The sequence below is a fragment of the Heloderma suspectum genome, chromosome 14, assembly GCF_057233095.1.
Source record: "Heloderma suspectum isolate Gila_16-S chromosome 14, 16-S_ref, whole genome shotgun sequence".
Classification (NCBI taxonomy): Eukaryota; Metazoa; Chordata; class Lepidosauria; order Squamata; family Helodermatidae; genus Heloderma; species Heloderma suspectum.
Window position 1 is genome coordinate 607,353 of NC_139471.1, and position 18,205 is coordinate 625,557.

General features: G+C 49.4%; 1 protein-coding gene across 1 annotated transcript; it reads right to left on the reverse strand.

The window, feature by feature from the left end:
• Positions 1–6,933: 6,933 nt before the first annotated feature.
• Positions 6,934–17,866, reverse strand: MYMK (myomaker, myoblast fusion factor). Its single transcript, XM_084821448.1, has 5 exons — positions 17,732–17,866; positions 13,840–13,954; positions 12,303–12,451; positions 11,360–11,476; positions 6,934–7,083 (listed from the first exon to the last, which is right to left on the reverse strand). Exons 1-5 carry the CDS (start codon positions 17,864–17,866, stop codon positions 6,934–6,936), a joined length of 666 nt encoding a protein of 221 aa, XP_084677574.1.
• Positions 17,867–18,205: the final 339 nt, after the last annotated feature.

The following is an 18,205-nucleotide window of genomic DNA, read 5'->3' on the forward strand; positions in this document are numbered from 1 at the left end:
TAGAATTACTCCTTGGCATTAGCCAGCCAGGAAAGCTTGGCTAGCGGAGGTACCCGTCGCTGCTGTAGTGACACTGCTCAGAGCCAAAGGCTCTCTGGCCATGGCTGTCGGGGGGGTGTCAGTGCTGATTTCAACATGCATCGGGGCTAACATTGTGTTAAATACATAGCATGCAGCTGATCCACACTTTCTCTTTTACTTCGAAGTAAGTGCATGGGTTACTGATATAATTCAGCAAACCTTCCCATCCAGCTGCTTCCCCCCTCCTCCCCTTCAGCTCCCATATGCAGAGCAGGAGTTTAGGAGAGGAGAGCAGGGTGAGAGGGTTGAAAGCCTGCCTACCAGTGTGCAGTGATCCTGATCTGGATTGGGGAGCCACACACTTACTTGGAGGTAAGAGAGGATCAGCTACGCATTTAACACGGCATGCAATTTAGCCCAGAGCTGACATTGCAAGAGAACTTTCTTACACTCAGGGCTCTATGCACACTGTGATTCTACAGGAACCCAGGAATGTACAGAACATCACAGGAGGGACGACATTTAGCTTCCACAGAATCTCAGCTTCCATTTTTTTAAAAAGAAAAAGAACAACAAAAAAGTTGTTGAAAAAAGCTTCTAGATCCTATGGTGGTGAAGATACGTTGTGGCTGAATAAGAGAAGTGTCTCTATAAGATGTTTAGCAGTTAGTAGCTGAGGCTTCAGTGGACTGCCTTAATACAAAATATAGTATCCAAAATAAGAGAAATTATGCAAACTTGCTCAGCTTGCAGAATTCGTACTGGTGCAAAATTCAGCTTTTCTTGGAATGCAGTTTGCCTTTCTTATACACTTTTAAGTATATAAATTATACACTTGGATCCAGGATCTGCCCTCTGTGAGAACAAAGGCCCATTCATGGAATGCCCCTCCACCCAGTTTTGCAGGATCCCTCCTCCTCCCCACACAGCAGCTCACCCATTCAGCAAGGTCTCCTGAATCTCTGGGTGGCATTTGCAGTGGTCTAGAGGGGCTGCCGTGGGAAAGACGGGGTGAGAAAGTCTATCTCCACCAGCACAGTTGACCCAGAATAAATCTGGATCCAACCCACATTGATTACTCTTGAACTGGGACTGGTGTTGGTGCGGTATAATCCTAACTAGGGCTGATGAAAGAAACTGGCAAACATTTAATCTCGTGGCAAATTTGGTGGTTCATCCCTACAGATTAGGGAATCTAATCTTCAAGAGTTCATTTTCCTTTAAAAAAATGGCAGGTGTTGAGCCCCTACTTTAACCATCTCCTCTTCCACTTCAGCAAAACTTCATGACTGGTTACCTGCAGACAATTCATACTCGCTGTAGGTGACTAGGTACGGGGCTCTGAACAAGTCTGGCCAAACACCTTCTGTGGAAGCAACGGGACAGGCCGTTCTTCTCCCCCTCCATGAATCATGGTGCAATTCTGTCAGCTGCCAGGATGACTGGGGTGAACAGCTGTCTTGACAGACCGGGTGGCTGGCTGGCTGCTCCCCCCACCCCCACTTGGGAAGCGTGATGTGTCCATGGGATGCTTCTGCTCTAACCTAGGGCTTTATTATTGCACATGACAAGCCAGGCTGCATTACGTAAGGACTACATTGCAGTTTGGTCTCCTGCTTTTGTTTACTCAGCTGTGACCTTACTTGGTAGCCCCTCCATTTGTTTGGAGTTGACCAAGTTTCTAAATAAATAAAGCTATGGCAGAAAAAAGCCACACCTGCCACTCAAGCCCCTTCAGCAGTTGGTAATAAACAAGGTTTAAGTAAGCAGGGGGATGTGTGTGTCTGTGTGTGTAGGCTTGGGAGAGGTTTAATTTGGGCTGGATCATGCCCAAATTCTACAGCAATTTTGAACGCAAAGGGAGGGTGGTGCTCTCAGTTCTTGATACTTACCAGAGCCCAGTTGGGTAGGTGCAAAGATCACCCTTGAAAGGGCGCTCCTCTCAAAGCAGGATCTGCCAAATCCTGATTCACCAGCTTGTTTACAAGTGAATTATGGGGGTTAAGCAAATGGCACAATTTCTCTTACATTTTGCACGAATTAATCTGCAGTTTGCATGATCTATTCAGCTTTGCCTACATATGGAAAAAAGCAAAGAGGTAAAGGGGGCACAAAAGCTCCATCCATTGGCTACTAGCAATTGGGGACCAGTCTAGTGACACCAAAAACAACAACTCTAGGTGCACTGATGTGAAGTTCAGAAAACATGTGACCTCATCACCACCACCACCAGATGCATCCCTGCCTTTTGCTCCACATAATTGACATCAGGCGTTTCCTTCAGGAGGGAACCAAAGAGGGAGCCACCCTTTTCGGCAGCAAGCCTATGATTCCTGTTGCATCTCATGCTGGCCTCATTGAAGGCTTTTAAGCAGGCATTAAAGATGCTGTTATCTTATCCCAGCTGGCCTTCCCTGTTGAGAACTCTTGTTCCTTTTGCTGACTTTTGTATGCTATTTTTAAGCTGTGTTGTTTTAAGCTATGTTTTATTGTTGGATTTTTAAAAAATTGTTTTTAGTTCAAAGTTGCTTTTAGTTATATGTTGTTTGTATATATTGCCCATATGTTTTTATGTAAATGTTTTTTAAACTTTGTATATTGTATTTTAATGTTTTAACTTTTGTAAACCGCCCAGAGAGCTTTGGCTATGGGGTGGTATAGAAATGTAATAATTCTTCTTCTTCTCCTTCTCCTTCTTCTTCTTCGAATCATAGAATAGTAGGGTTGGAAGGGGCCTACAAGGCCATCGAGTCCAATCCCCTGCTCAATGCAGGAATCCAAGTCAGAGCATCCCTGACAGGTGGCTGTCCAGCCTCGTCTTGAATGCCTCCAGGGTGGGAGAGCCCACCACTTCCCTAGGTAATTGGTTCCATTGTCATATTGCTCTAACAGTCAGGAAATTTTTCCTGATGTTCAGCCGGAATCTGGCTTCCTGTAACTTGAGCCCATTATTCTGTGTCCTGCACTCTGGGATGATCGAGAAGAGATCCTGGCCTTCTTCTCTGTGACAATCTTTCAAGTACTTGAAGAGCGCTATCATATCTCCCCTCAGTCTTCTCTTCTCAAGGCTAAACATGCCCAGTTCTTCCAGTCTCTCTTCATAGGGCTTTGTTTCCAGTCCCCTGATCATCTTTGTTGCTCTCCTCTGAACCCTCTCCAGTTTGTCTGCATCCTTCTTAAAGTGTGGGGCCCAGAACTGGACACAATTCTTCTTCTTCGTCTTCTGCTTCTGCTTCATCATCATCTAATGACAGCCTTATTTGGCAGTTCCTCTGGCTTATAAGTTGTCAAGCATTGTCCATGTGCTTTTAGGTCAGGCTTTGCAACCAGAAGAGTTAATCATATTTTAAAAAATAAAAAAAGAGAAAGAAAACTGAGATTCCAAACAAGCTGCCTCCTGCACCCAGGGACACCTTCTATAGCTTTCTTTCCTGCACCCCTGCAGAATCATGGCCTATGCACAGCACTGATCCACAGCTCATGGCACACCCAGTGTGTGCACTGAAATTTTCTTTTGTTTTTCAAGGTGGGGTCTTAATTCGAGGGTTGTTTGGGCCCAGCCAGGAGTGTGTCTTGATGGACGACTGTGGTGCAAATGTGTTCCAGACGGAGCTGGGATTAATGTAGGCTTTCATTGAATATTGGTGGACATCCTGCTCTAATTGTCCATGACATACAGCCCTGGCTTTCTTCCCAGACAGGATAAATAAATCGTCCACTTCGGCAACACTAAACAGTCTGTTTAAGTTGGGATGTTGCAGGGATCCAGGCTGCCCCGTTCAGGAGTGTCTTTCTTTGCCTATTAAATTTTCCATGAATGTGACGTGAACAAGGCCCTGTGTGAGTGCACACCTGCTGAAGGTTTGGGGTGAGCAGGTGGACAGCACAAAGCATCCAGTGTTAGCACCAGCCCTGAGAAGCAGGGAATGTGCCCGAGGAAGGCATTGAAGCAGAAAGTCCGAATCAAGCAAGCACCTCTTTCAATTCAGACCTGTTTACACAGAGCTTCATTTCTAACAGGAGAGAGATTGGTGGGGTTGAGCCCCTGCACAACTGCCATTCCTTTTGGTCTGCAATTTCTGCCCTCTAATTCCAGATAGGGTGCATGGCAGTAGGGCTGGATGAAGCAAAAGAAAAGTGATCTGCATATGCTCAAAAAAACACCCTGTTTATTAATGTCATTTCATACGCTCCATGACCCAAAAGATTTGGTTAGATGATGACAGCCCTGAAGGCAAATGAGGGCAATTTAAACAAATCAGCAAACATTTTCCCAAACAGTGTTGAATGGATTTTTGAAGCTGCTAAAATCTTTGCAAAACCCTAGGTTTATTGCCTTATAAAGTTACTGAGTTGGATCCAGACATGGTCATATTTAGAGTGCACACACTAAAAACATAGCAATGGGTCTACTGTAAGTATGACTAAGTCTGTATCCAACCCATTATTTGGAAAGACCCAAACACCCAAATATCAGCCTGTCACCCCTTATGCTAGATATGATTTCTGTGTTCTTCTCTATTTAAGAAAGGAAAGGGAGGGGAATCCCTCTTTTGATCAATGTGTTTTTCCCCTCCTTCGTTATGAAATCTATCCCCTTCTGAACAGCTATCTGTTGGCTTTGCCTTATTTAGTCAGAAAAATTCTCTCTGGTTCCAGCCACAAGACGGGCAGCAACTTTCCTGCACTGTATAAACATCTAAATCATGATGTCATGGGCAACTGTGATATACCGGGATCTACAGCATGAATTGAGCTGCATGCACTGAAGGGATTTATTGCGCCATTGTTTCCATAAATCTATACATTAAATAAACACTTTTATTGGTGAGGAGGCATAAATAGAATAGGAAATAACAAAAATACAGACTCTGCTCTGGCTCTCTCTCTTTACAAACAGAAAGAAAACTCCTTCATGGTTATTGTATACAGGTAACCAAATTATTCTGTCCCAAGAAGAAGGGCATAAACCAAGAACCACCATTCTAGAGTGGAAAATATTGGAAATGTCAGTTATTCTGGGACAGCAACCCACGTCATCTTCTGAGTTATTGGCCTGGAGCGGGGGAAGGGAGCTGGTGGCTGCACGTGCCATCTGGCCCACGCAGGCTTCCTGTGTGGCCTGCAGCATCGCCTCTGACACCCAGACCTCTTTTTACCATGCACTGGGCTTTTCGCTCTCCTTTGAGGCGCAGCAGCAGCATTGGCTTGGGTTAATCTCATCTTATGACATTTACATGTTCACCCAGCAAATACGAATGAGCCACTGTGGCCTGTGTTGGAACAATATAAGAAAACTGCTGGATTCTGCCTGAATAGGTTGGACTTCCTGGGAGGAACCGGGAGGTAATTAAAGCAGCGCCCACTGCTTCTGGCCTGAGGAGAAAGTGGCCACAGCCTGCCAGAACTTTGTAGAGGAGTCTTTGTTTACATAAAACTTGTCTGTTTGTTTGGAAGCAGAGTCTGTTGGAATCTGTGGGGTGCAGTCCACCAGCCCTGAGGCAACCTGTGGAAAGGACCCTGCGGAAGCTGCTCACACCTGTTGCCTGTGTCTCCAGTCACATGGGAATGGGTGGGCCGCTACAGGTCAGCTGCTGATGCCCTCCATGGCACTGGGGGGCTCTTGCCCCCTTCTGCCCTGCCTGTCCATTCATACCCAGAGAGGGTGGAAAGGCCACACAGCGAAGGGAGGGAGGGAGGGAGGGAGGAGTCATGCACAATTCCCTGTATTTCCAGGGTGGCTGGTGCTACCTTTGATTGACTTATTTAATTAATTTATGAATCACAGGCAGCAATGTACAATAAAAATGCTACCAAAAACTTCACATCATAAAACAATAAACACAGGAGCACAACCATAAATAAAACCTAATCTGAGAACTACAATTAAAATCATCATTAGAAAGCAATATCAAACACCAAGCAGCATTCAAAGCGCGACGGAATGCAGCAGTCTTTACTGGCCATCGGAAACATCGTAATGAGCGACCCAACCTCACCTCCCTCAGGAGGGAGTTCCACGTTTGGGATGCTGCTACTGAACAGACCCTGTCCTGAGTGCCCACCAGCAGAGCTTCTCTAGGTGCTGGGATGTGCTGCAGAGCCTCAAATGCCAACTGTAAATTACAGACAGGCAGCCTTCAGGTATCCTGGCCCCAAACTGTTTAGAGCTTTGTAGGTCAAAGCCAGCACCTTGAATTGTGACCAGAAACAAACCAGAAGCCAGTGTAGTGAGTACAGGACCGGTGTACTGTAGTCTCCAAAGTGTGCTACAGAAAATGTCTAGCTGCCGCATTTTGCACTTGCTGTAGTTTCCAAACACTTTCTGAGGGCAGCCCCGCTTAGAGGGCATTACAGTAATCTAAAAGGGAGCTGATTCAGCCATAGGTCACGGTGGCCAGAACTGCCTTCCTGAAGAATCATAATCATGTGAGCCATGGTCTTGTCCCGTGCTGCTCTGGCAGTGGCTGTAGAGCGATGCAAATGGCATCATTGTGTTCTGGCCTACAGCCATCCCCGCGGGAGCTCTGTGGGTTAGCCAAGCAAGGCGGCTTGGCTTTGCAGAATTTGCAGGGATGGTCAAGGACAGTGCCATGAGAAGCAGCTCTTGGTCCACTCCAGGGATGTGTGGATTAAGCCCTAGAAGGGGACTCACACAGACCGGCACCAGTTTTGACCTGCCCTGCCTGTCTGAGCCTCTCCAGCCCATTTTTGCCGGTCTACACAGGAAGCGGTTGGAGCCCCTGGATGGGTCACCAGACGTGACTGAAACAGCTGCAGTCAGCTGGGCTGGACACACAGATGGTGCAGGCCTGGGCAAAAGATGCAATGTGGAGGTGAGGAGACTCCGGTCTGCAGGCTCTCCGTCCGTGGCAATGCCCTCCCGCCACTCCTCCCACCCTTCCGCCCTCCTCAAACGCAGCAGCAGCAGAGTGTTGAGCAGTCCAGCTTGGCTGGAGCCCCCCCGTTGCCTGCCTTCTTGTTCACTTTGGGCAGCAGGAGGACGAGAGACATGGCCAAGGCACAGTGGTAGAAGCTGTGGACGTAGGTGTAATCCCAGTCCTGGAACAAGAAAGAGCATTGGGTGTGAATGTCTACAGAGAGAGTCTCCAGTGATGGGGGGCAGAGGAGGAGTCATTTGCTTCGCTTTTTATTGTAGACTGACCTAATCTGCACTCCCTGAACCAATACGCTGTCAGACTTCATGATTTGCCAATTTCCAAGTTTTAGCAATGCAATTCTGCAGTTTAAAAATGTGTACAAAGATGCACGTATTAGGGGAAAGTGCACACAAACATTTGTATATTATTAAAAATAATGTACAAAAACACACTGCAGTAAGGAAAAGTGTTTGCAAAAACGTGTCTACTAGGCAAAAGAGAGTACAAAAAACATATGTTTGGGAGTGGGGTCAAGTCGTCTGCTGAGGGGCAGTGTTCGATGCCTGCCCCCTCCCTGCTGCTGTGGGGCAGCCCCCCTCAGGCAAATGGAGTGGGCAGACCCCTCCCTCAGGGGGTCATAGCAGGGGCCCATGGTGGGGCCCAGCCTTGGGGCCAGCCCGCATGGCTTCACTCAGGCAGGGCAGCATGACAGGTACAGTTCTGGCAGCTGCGTAGGTGTGCCTGCAGCCCTCGCTGTATCAAGGCAAAGGCTTTCCCTGCAGCACCAAGCCGGGTCCATTTGTTCATATGGACTGTGCCAACGGCTCTGGTCACACAGGGAGGGGTCTGCTCCCCCCGCTCTCCTGTCCATGGTTTGGCGATGTATTCCTGGAAAGAACCAGGCCCATGCTGACAGGGAGGGGAGTGGCAAACGGGGCATGGGCAGGGTGGGATCTTCCCCTCTGAGCTGTGGGGTGGAGCGGCATTAAGGCAGCGTGAGGCCTGTGGCTGAGGAGGACCGCAGCCATGTGCAGACTCCCTGGCACATCCAGTGACTCAGCTGCAAAACAGTTTGGGCCAGGCCTCCTTGCGAGACGTCTCCGAACCTCTTCCCTAAAATGGTATCATTGCTTCGAGGCTGCTAAGGACTGCAGGGGTTCATCCAAGAATCGGACGGTTTGCTGGGACAGAGAATGTGTTCTGGTTTTGACTCATCTCTTGCCAGGGGAGAGTGTCTGTGCTCCGTGGAGGTCAGCTCCCAAACTGGCTTATTCATTCAGCTGCTTCTGACCAGCAACGCCGCACCCACCCAGGCATGCGGGAGGCACTGGCTCATCCCCCATGTGCACCCATGGGCTGAAATTCTTTTAGAACAGGGTGGCTGCTTTCTCATTGGCAGAAATGCTGCCACCTCGGGCTGCAGAGTTCCTTTTCCTTGATGGGAGAAAGGAGTTTTTCAAACAGGGTGAAGTGCCCCTGAGCATGTGCAAATTGCGAAGCAAATGGTTCCTCAACAGTGCTGCATGTTGCAGTTCTGCCAACTTAGGGAGAGAACCTGGGAAGGATGGAGAGAGAACCTGGCAAGGTGGCAACCTGAAGCCACTTGAGTGCCAGGCCAGAATTCTCAAAATGACCGACTGTCCCGCGGACAGTCCTGATATGGCCAGGTAATCCAGAGGGGCAGATTGAAGCCTTTCCTTTACCTTCATCGACACAAAGTGGATTTATTTTTATACATTTGTATATCGCTTTTGGTATATGACCTCCCAAAGCAGTTTACCAAACTCTGAAATGATACCGTATCAGTGGAGATTAAGAGAACAGAACAGAAAAAAGTGGCAACAGAAGAGTGGAAGAAGGCAGCTGAACCCATCCGTGGAAGGCCAAAGTCTCCTCTGCCTTCGCAGGATCTGCGCTCATTGGGAGGACTCCCTCTGGCTTAGGCTGCGACTGCACCTGCTGTCCCAGTCTTACCCCGTTCTCTCCCTCTTGCCCTGGAATTCTCCTGGGCTGCCCTTTGCACTGCACAGGAGTCGCTCAGTAGCTGCCACCAGAGCTAATCAAAACTGCATGAAGCTGAACTCAGAGCATACCTCTGAGGAGCAGGCGCAGGGGACCAGGTGCAGGCCTCTGCCTTCATGGCCTGCATGCCAGCACTTTACAGCCTAACCCTAAACCTGCATACTCAGGAGCAGATCCTACAGAGCTCAGTGGGCTGACTCCCTTGTAAGGGGCAGCTGCTGGAAAAGCTGCGCTGGGCTCACTGGCCCATCCCCGGATCTCCAGCCACTGGCATCCTTTGTCTGGCAGACTTGAGGGCATCCCTGCCAAAGGGCGAGGGGGCCCAGCAAGACGCAACCTCCCGGGGCATCCTCAGCGATGCATGCTGAGGCAAAAGGAAGCTTCTCTTGTGTCTTGTGTGTGCGATGCAGAGGGTTGCAACACCCTCTTTTAGCAAAGGAAGAAAAGCACAAATATAATCGCTGCACAATTCAAACAGCATATTCTGTGGCTCCTGAATAAAGCCTTTGGTTTCCCCACAGGAGGGGATGGGGACATGTGCACACAGCAGGAGGCTGGGAAGGAGAGCTGGAGGTTGCGCTAAATGGCATTTCTATGTTCTGCTAGAATGTGCAATTATTCCCTGCTTTGAAAAATGATCCTCAGGGATCTCTGAGGTTTGCTTCCAAGGCCTGCACAGCAGAGGGAAGGAGAGAGCTCAGCACATGCACAGGTAAGGCCTGTACTGGCCATTTTTTAAACTGTTCATTGCCACCTTCCATTCTGGAAATGCATGCGTGCTTCGTGGCCTCTGGAAAGGGGTGAGTGTGTGCGCATCTCAGAGAAACAGAGAGAGGGCTGGAGGGCAGTTAACTGGTTCTGGGAGTTGTGGCCCAGTTGTGCTGGAGCTGCTTTGTCAGCTACCCCTCTGGCTCTCAGGGTGCTTCCCAGTGAGGCTGGTATGATGCCAGGACCCTGCCTCATTCACGGATGTTTATGGGGTCTTCTCCTCAGGACCCTCCCGCATTTTCTTACTGCTTCTTCTGCCTTTTCCCTTAATGCAGAAAATACATTAAGGAGGAGAAGGCAGAACAGCTGTGCAAGGCCTTTGGACTGCTGGTGCTCGGAGCCACCCTCTGTCGGGAAGGACCCTCAGCCCCCATTGCTGGGTCCAGTTCTCACAGCACTCGTTTGAATTTCAAAGCCCTCTGCCCCAGTTTGGGACCAGGGGACCGGTCTCAACGTGCACCTCCCTGTCTCCTAAGACCTCCGTCTCCGATTCTGCCCCTGTGCTCATGCCTGCCATCGAAGGTGCTGTGGGTGCCCACGGGTGAATGGGCCCTTTTGGTGGTGGCAAACCAACTGTGGCAGGCCTGGTGCCCCCCTTCATGTCACTTCAGTACCGGGCCAAGACTTTTTGATTTCTACAAAGTAAAGGCATTATAATTCATTCTTTTTCATTCAGTCTGATCTATGATTTAATGCCACTGTTGATTGTGTAGTTTTAATATGTGGTGTTGCATTTTAATGGTTTGTTGTGTTTTGACTGTGTAAGCCGCCCGAGAATTTGTTGAAGGCCAGAGTAGAGGTGCCTCAAACAAACAAACGGCTTATCCACCACAAAGGCATTTGGATGATGCTTGAGGAAAAGTGCCTGAGCTCCAATCCCTGTTTGGGCAGAGATGGGCCTCCGAGGCTCTCAGCCACCACCGGGCTGGGGTGCCCTGTCTTGGCTTCACTGGCTGAAGCACCTTCCCACAAGGTAAGGCCACAGTGGGTCTAGTGAAAAAAGACAGCAAAGGAGGGGGATTTTCTCCCACCGCCCCTCCCTCATGTGACTAGAAGCCGACATGCCGTGAGTTCAGGACAGGCAAAAGCAAGTCAGCCCTTCTTTGCACACAGCGTCACGCCTCTGTGGACTGGTGAGGATGGCTGGGGGCTTAGATGGCTTAATCAGACACATTCACGGATAAGGAGGAGGAGGAGGAGGAGGACGAGGAATCTCTCTTCATCCAAGCAGGTCTCCGTGATCCAAGGGCAGTCTGCTCTCCCAGCAGAAGACCAGAGGTGCTCACTTGCTGACCTGGCATTCATGACCACACCCGCAGGCATGGCAGCAATGCACCCAGAGTTATTAAGGCTGGGTGAAAGAGAAGATGGTGCAGAGCTCTCCACCACTCCCCCCCCCCACACCTGCCTGTCATCATCACCTTTATAGCAGCCCCATCTCTCTCCGGCCCCTCCCCCTTCTGCTACTCACACCACACCCTGATCCTCAAGGCCTCCCGACCCCCCAAATCACTTTACTAACCTAGCACGACATGATCCACCACCAAAACACTGAGCCCAGGTTGGAGGCACCTGGCTGGTCCCTTCTGGAAACAGAGTGCTGGACTTGTGCTCGCATCCAGCAGGGGGATGGCGCTCATGTTTTACATCTTTATTGAAAAGCATACCTCAAAAAAGAACCTCAGCATCAAAGCCAGGGCCCCAAAGCAGAAGCCAGGCCCAATTTGCTGTGTGTAGACGCTCTTGTCTGGATAGAGCCCTTTTTTCTCTTTCATCTTTTGCAACTGGAAAGAGTCAAGAGGAGACAGAGATCAGATGGGTTTCTATTCATTATTATTATTATTATTTATTGCATTTATACCCCGCCTTTTTTCCTCTTGCAAGGAGCCCAAGGCGGCTTACATTATCCTCCTCCTCTCCATTTTATCCTCACAACAACAACCCTGTGAGGTGGGTTGGGCTGAGAGTGTGTGACTGGCCCAAAGTCACCCAGTGAGCTTCCATGGTCGAGTGGGGACTAGAGCCCGGATCTCCCAGCTCCTAGTCCAACACTCTTGCCACTACACCACACTGGCTCTCAACAGCCAGTGTGGTGTATTCACAACAGCCGTTTGTAAATGAAACCCACGGGGGGAGGGTGAACTCTTCCACCCACCCCAGGGGTATTGTTCAAACCTTTGGGCTTTTGCCCAAACTAAATGTCCAAAACCTAGAGCTGAACAAAACGTTCTCTGGTAAGAGCTTTCCGTTTGAACTGGGGCTGGGGGCTAAACCGCCCTCTTTCTTTTGCTGGCATTACTGTTCTGCTGCTGCTACTGGTTAGCCATGATGCTGCCGCTCTCCGCAGCTGTCCGAGGCCTGATTTCTCCCTCCCACCCCCAGGAGCGCCCCTGCAGAGGGTGCAATGTCACGGAGTGTCATTCATCCCCAGGGAGGCCTTTGAGGGAGGGAGGAGAGGGGGCCTGGGAGGAGCACACCCCCTGCCAGCAGGCACTCACGCTGGGAAGGAGTGGTTCACCTTGGTGCTGCCACGCTCCCTGGGCTCCACTCGAGACGGCCTTGACTGTGACATCGCTTGTTTATACAAGGTGAACAGAACGGGGGCCTTACCCATTTCACAGTGATCGTGAGAACAGCCGTCCCAATTGGTCCGGAGTAGACACCATATCCCCATCGATCATGGTAGATCCTGACAGCAATGGTGAGCACGCCAAACATCACAAAGGTGGATCGTTTTGGTTCATCGAACTCTGCCAGGGCTGAGGAATGGAAGTCATGGAGGTGAAGTATGGTATAATTTTGAACGCCAAGCATTATCATCACAGTTTCAAGGGTTCCTTGGTTAAGAGGTATGACGTTTAAACTGGGTTTTTGGTGTATACATAAGCCTAATTATCATTCAAGAAGCTCAAAACACTGGGCTTTTCCTGGTCTTAGAGGAGCTCATGATAACAAAGTTTGGGAACCTCTGGTCTAGTTGCAAAGGAACGTATTAATTAAATTCTGAGTTAAATGCACATTAAGGAGAGTTTCTCCTCTCATTCTTCTACCTCTGGTTCTTTTGATTGTCCTAAGATGTTTTTAAATTTGGCTTAAGACTGGGCCAAGGTTGATTTTTGGAATCAGGCACCTGCTTACGGTCTGCAAACTCACACTTCGTCAAGGAGGCTCTGAGTTATTGGAGGCTGCTGTTGAGGAGAGGATGGGGTAATCTGTGATCGAAGTTATGGTTCCCGGTGGGCTCAGTGTGTTTCTAGCCTGCAACAGCTGCGGCATGGCTGTCTTGGACTTGCAGTCCTGGGAAAGGAGCCCACAACAGGCTGCATTCGCACATGAGTATATCCAACACTTTGCAAGCGACAAGGGGAGAAGTTTCATCCACGTCCTGGACACCACACCTTCGGTGTCCTCAGATCACATTGTTTCTTACATTTGGGGGGACTAAGGAATAACAACATCCAGTTTTAATTCCCACTGCATGCCTGCTGAATTAACCTTTTCAAATAGATCGGTTACGGACTGCTTTGAGGGTCCATATAACAAACAGATGCACCCCAGCCCTAACCAATCATCGTAGCATTTCTTGTGGAACTCAGTGGGAACTGTGTGTGGACTAACCTGGAATCAACACAGTTCCCACAGATGCCGTTCTGGTAGGTGCCCCAGGGCCACATCCGTGGGTGGTGTTGGTTGGGGGCCAGGGGCTGCACACGCACACGGACACACACAGTCTTCCACATGCCCTCACACGTGCACACAGTCTGCCAGGATGGCAGCTAGCAGCACAGAGAAGAGCGCCAGGGAGCTTCCCCCCCACCCTCAAAGCTCTCCCTCCCCATGCAAAAGATGGGAGGCAGTTTCACGCCCTCCTTTGCCTCGCACCCACACAAGCCATCCAAAGGGCTTGCCCTCAGCAACAACAGCATCATTTCTCACATAGCATTATCCGTGCACACACTGTGCTGTGTAGAGGAATGCAAGCCAGAGAGTGGCCAAGGCCCCCTGTGATTTGAGGTGACTCTTCTGGAAACCTCTCTTTATTCTGCCTGCGATTTTGCTGGCTTTCCTCCGCTCCAGACATGGTCCTATCCTCCCCAATACAGCGCCAGAGGCTTAGTGCCCATCCCAAAGGAAGACTTGTTCTTACCCATCAGTGACACCCACATGGACAAAGCCGTCCCAAAGATGCTGAAGTACTCCAGGATGTCATATTGCATGAAGCAAAGGATGGACAGACCGGGGCCATCGCACGCATGGTACATCTGTGAGGAAATAGTGTTTGGTTTATCTGAATCAGTTATCGAAGCCCAGGATTTCTGTCCAGCCTGTCCATTAAAATACATTCAAGGATGCAAACAGGGATCAGCCAAAGTAAAAGATAGGATCATGTTTCAAGAGCCCTCTGGAAGAGGCAAGTCAGTTTCCAGCTGAAAGGCGAGCAGTGATGTGCCAGGCAAATGGCCTTTGTCCGGGTGTTCCACTGTCTTGGTGCCACCACAGAAAAGGCCCATTCACTGAGTGGTATATTTGTGATCAAGGCTGTGCTAATGAGTAGACCATTCCACAGGCAATGCTCATGGCTCCAGGTGGGGGTTTGAAGGCTCAGGCGGAAAAGCCCCCTGTTCTCAGCACAGTGGGCTGGAATGATCGCTGTGCACCGGCTGTCAGGTACTGCCTTGTATTTCACTGCTGACCAGCTCGTCTCTAGAGACCCACCCGCTCCACCCCGTGTTAGGGCTTGGGGCTGCCTATTGATCTTGCTCTTGGTCCTGACCCTGGCCACTTCCCTGGAGCTCTGTCCCTGTGCCACTGCAAGTAAGACATGGGCAGGCTCAGGAGGGTGGCGGGGAATCTTAGGACACTTTGTTCCCCAGCCATTTAAGTTGTTCAGAAGATGAAAACCAGCACTATGAACTGAGTTAGGAAATAAATTGGTAGCCACGTATCAATGCCTTATTGTCCTGGGTGAGAAGGGCTCCTGTGACTCCTTCCCTGCTGTTTGCTCTTGAGGAGAGGGCTTCTTAAAGGGGCACTATGTTTTCTCACACACTCTTCAACATTCCCTCATTTTTACTGATTTAGTTGGAACATTTTCATCCCACCTTTCAATAAAAGTTCTTAAGGCAGCTAAAAGATAAAGCAATGATTGTTTGCTTTTTAAAAACAAAGATCAAACAAACACAGTTTCAAACAACATTTTGAAAACAGCTGTGGTCACTTCAACAGGAGGTAGAAAAATGGCCCAAGAACCCTTAATAGGGTGGGGGAACCGACATTTTTATCTGGTACCTAAAGGATGTCCGATGTGGCTCCAGCTAAAGCCACAAGAGTGGGAATTCCTGCATCATGGTGCTTCTACTGAGAAGGCCCAATCATTGGTAGCCATCGCAGCTGAGAAGATGCAGTCACCTAAGGGTGATCTTGGTGATACAGGAATAGGCGATCCGTCCACTATCCTGGCCCCATGCCATTTGAGGCTTCAAAGGCACTTGCACTGATTTTGGGGCAATAAGCAAATGTACTGAATAAGATAAAGGCAATTCTTGAAATGGTCCATTTCCTCGTGTGTTACCAGTGCCTTCACACCCTCTGTTGTCTTGCCCACTGCTGTCAATATTTATGCTCTGATCCAGCCAAGTAAACAAACTTAGCACCACAATGTACCTCCCCATTGCAGTCTGGGAATGAGCATCCCACTGGAGGAAAAACATTAGGAACAGACCTCCACCACTAGGCATTTAGGTACACATCTTATTTGCGATTCCATGAGTGGCAAGAGCTGCTTAACATGAGCAAAAAAGAGAGGTTCCTGCCCCAGGGAGCTCACGGTCCGATGCCCCCGTTCAACAAAGATGATGTGTGGCAGTCCTTCATGCACTGACTTCCACGGAGATCTCTTTTGAGGGATCATTTTTAGAAGGTAAGCTCCTTGTGCGCAGGGACCTGGTGTACTTTTTGTGCTGTATCAATACTATGACCGGTGCCCATTTCACACCTGCAGATCTTCATTTGCTGTTGCAGCCATCAAGCACCAAACACACCTGTGTAAACCCAGGCTGGCCAAGAGCAGTTTGTCCTCCATCCCCCTCCTACAGGTGTGGCCATCCTGGGTTGTATTTGCTATGCCAGTCCCATGGCTTGAGTTGAACAGAGCAATCTGGGAAGGAGAGAAGTGGAGTGTGCATGACAGCAGATGTTTCTGGCCGCCACTGGAGCCCTTGTCTGAGGCGGCCCATGTGCTTCCACTGGTCTGAAGAATTTCCTGCTGGGGAACAGCAGCAGCAGAACCGTAGGAGCGTTGCAGCGGCAGCGCTGGGGCTGGCTGCCCCTGGGTGTCTGGCAGCAGGAGCAATGGGGCCTGGCTGAAGGACCCGAAGCAGCTGTCTCTCTCTCTCTCTCTCTCTCTCTCTCTCTCTCTCTCTCTCCTTCTTTCTCCCCACCCTAACTTCTGTTTGTTTTTATAACCCCTGAAGGCCCAGATGGAACTGATAGCAAATTTCCTAAAGGGCCTAGTCAGCGTGAAATATGAAATCACGGAGATAAGTGACACATGTGGTGAAGCCCTGAAAGCAAAGAGGCGGCGCTTCGAATCGGGAAGCCTGAGACTCCAGTCCTGGCGCAGCTGTACACACCCTCGCCGGGTGGCCGTACACGTGACGCTCGCTCTCAGCCGCCACCTTCCCATCTGGAATATGGGAACAACATCGTGCAAGGATGCTGTAAGACGGCAGGAGGATACTGTATATGTGGTGCTTCGGACACTCTCAAGCGCTGAGTATCTCTGAGGACACAAGGAGAGCCCTGATGCTAGATCCATCCAGTCCAGCGTTCTGTTCACATGCTGGCCAACCAGCTGTCGGCTGGAAGCCCACAAGCAGGACACAAGGGCAACAGCACCCCACATCTTTGCATCACTGCAAAACTACATAAGATGTTAAACACTGAAGTGGTTGATGTTCAAATACAGATGGAGAGTAAAGGCCTCTATCAGACATCTGGCTGTTTCCTTGGGTTTTTCTCTTCATAAGCAGGCTGCCAGCTGCTTGTGTAATTTTTAGGTACTTACGTAGTCATCTTCTTTTCAAGGTATTAAGTATTTGATTAAATCAATTTGCATATCACAATGACTTCAGTTTAGGTGCCATTTTGAAAAGCCAAGAGAATGTATAGCTTGGGAAGAAAAAAAGGCTATTCTTTGCTGGAGGGAAATGGTTCTTGGCCATTTTCAGTTCATTCCCTATGACAGGAACACCGCAGAATCACAGTAACCGCCAGAAATTAATTAACCATGTTTTAATCAAAGGTGCACAGCATCACTGATTAAAATTAATCCTTTGTGTACAAACACAGGGATTTTTCCTCTGTGCACACCCTACTCAAATGAATGACAACTTAAGCTTATGCGTCAGTCCATCAGCATCCCATCTGCCTCCCTGCCCACCTTTTTCATAGGTTGCAAACCAAACCTTCAGGTATCAGCCCTTTATTGATCACAAAGTTCTTGTTGTTCATGGTCATTTTGCCTCTTGCTTGTTTCACCAAATTCAATTCCATAGAAGGATGGCTTTTATGGCTTTTTTCTTCTGGGTAAAGGATTTTTCTGTCAACTCTCATCTTGGGGGCCCTCACACCGGCTTTTCACATTAGCGACTCTAGTGATGAGCTCCCACTGAACTGGACATGGGACTGGGCACAGTGTCCATTGTCCTCAGGGTGGCCATATTAGTTTGTTGCAGCAAAAAGAAAAAGCCTTGTGCCACCTTTATAGATGAAGAGATTTATTATGGCAGAAGCATTCCCCAGATGAATGGCTACCCTCAGTGGCATGGGCGGGCAGCTGTCAGCAATGGGGGGGCAAAAGACTATGAAACAGAAGAGGCGCCACCTCTGCGTGACATTTCCATGCAAAACTAAAATGTATGCAAGGTAAACAGATGAAACACAGTCTCCCCCCCCCCCCCGTTAATGAGAATTGTCATGACAACGTCACTGGAACGCGCGGGGAGGGGGAGAATGGGAAGTGGAGCTGAGGTTCTTACCGAAACAAAGAACATGGTGAAGAAGTAGACCATGGCCTCCATGTGGAATTGCCGCTTGGCTGCAATGCTGATGGTTGGGAGGAAAGCCAGGCTGCTGAGGGTTGGCAGAAGGAGCTTGGCAACTAAGGAGCCCATTGGAAGAAGAAATCCTGCTGGGAACAGACAGTTTGAAAGGAGAAGGAGGAGGAGAAGAGAACCTCCCGAACAGCAGAGAGGCAGCAGCAGAGCCTCCGAGCCGTGGCCTTTGGGTCCGTATGCTCTAAAGACAGCTGGGGCAAATGGGAATTCAAGTTTAAATGCCCAAATGTTGGCTTAATGGTGACGTCAGCAGAGACAGGTGCTGGAGGGCTGTGGGTGTGACAGTGAACAGCTGACACTTGACACCAGCTGTTCTTCTGGGGCTGCAGGCTGCCTCAAAGGCCAGGGGAACAAACGGTCTATTGAGGCCCCCAGAAAGTCTCCCCTTCAGAGCTC

What these genes read in the sequence shown, in the direction of transcription:
- MYMK (XM_084821448.1), bottom strand. Translation starts at nt 17,866, where the DNA reads ATGGGCTCCTTAGTTGCCAAGCTCCTTCTGCCAACCCTCAGCAGCCTG. An exon ending in CATGTGGGTGTCACTGATGG is followed by an intron (nt 12,452 to 13,839) that starts GTAAGAACAAGT and finishes TCCATTCCTCAG; the next exon opens with CCCTGGCAGAGTTCGATGAA. An exon ending in TCACGATCACTGTGAAATGG is followed by an intron (nt 11,477 to 12,302) that starts GTAAGGCCCCCG and finishes GACTCTTTCCAG; the next exon opens with TTGCAAAAGATGAAAGAGAA.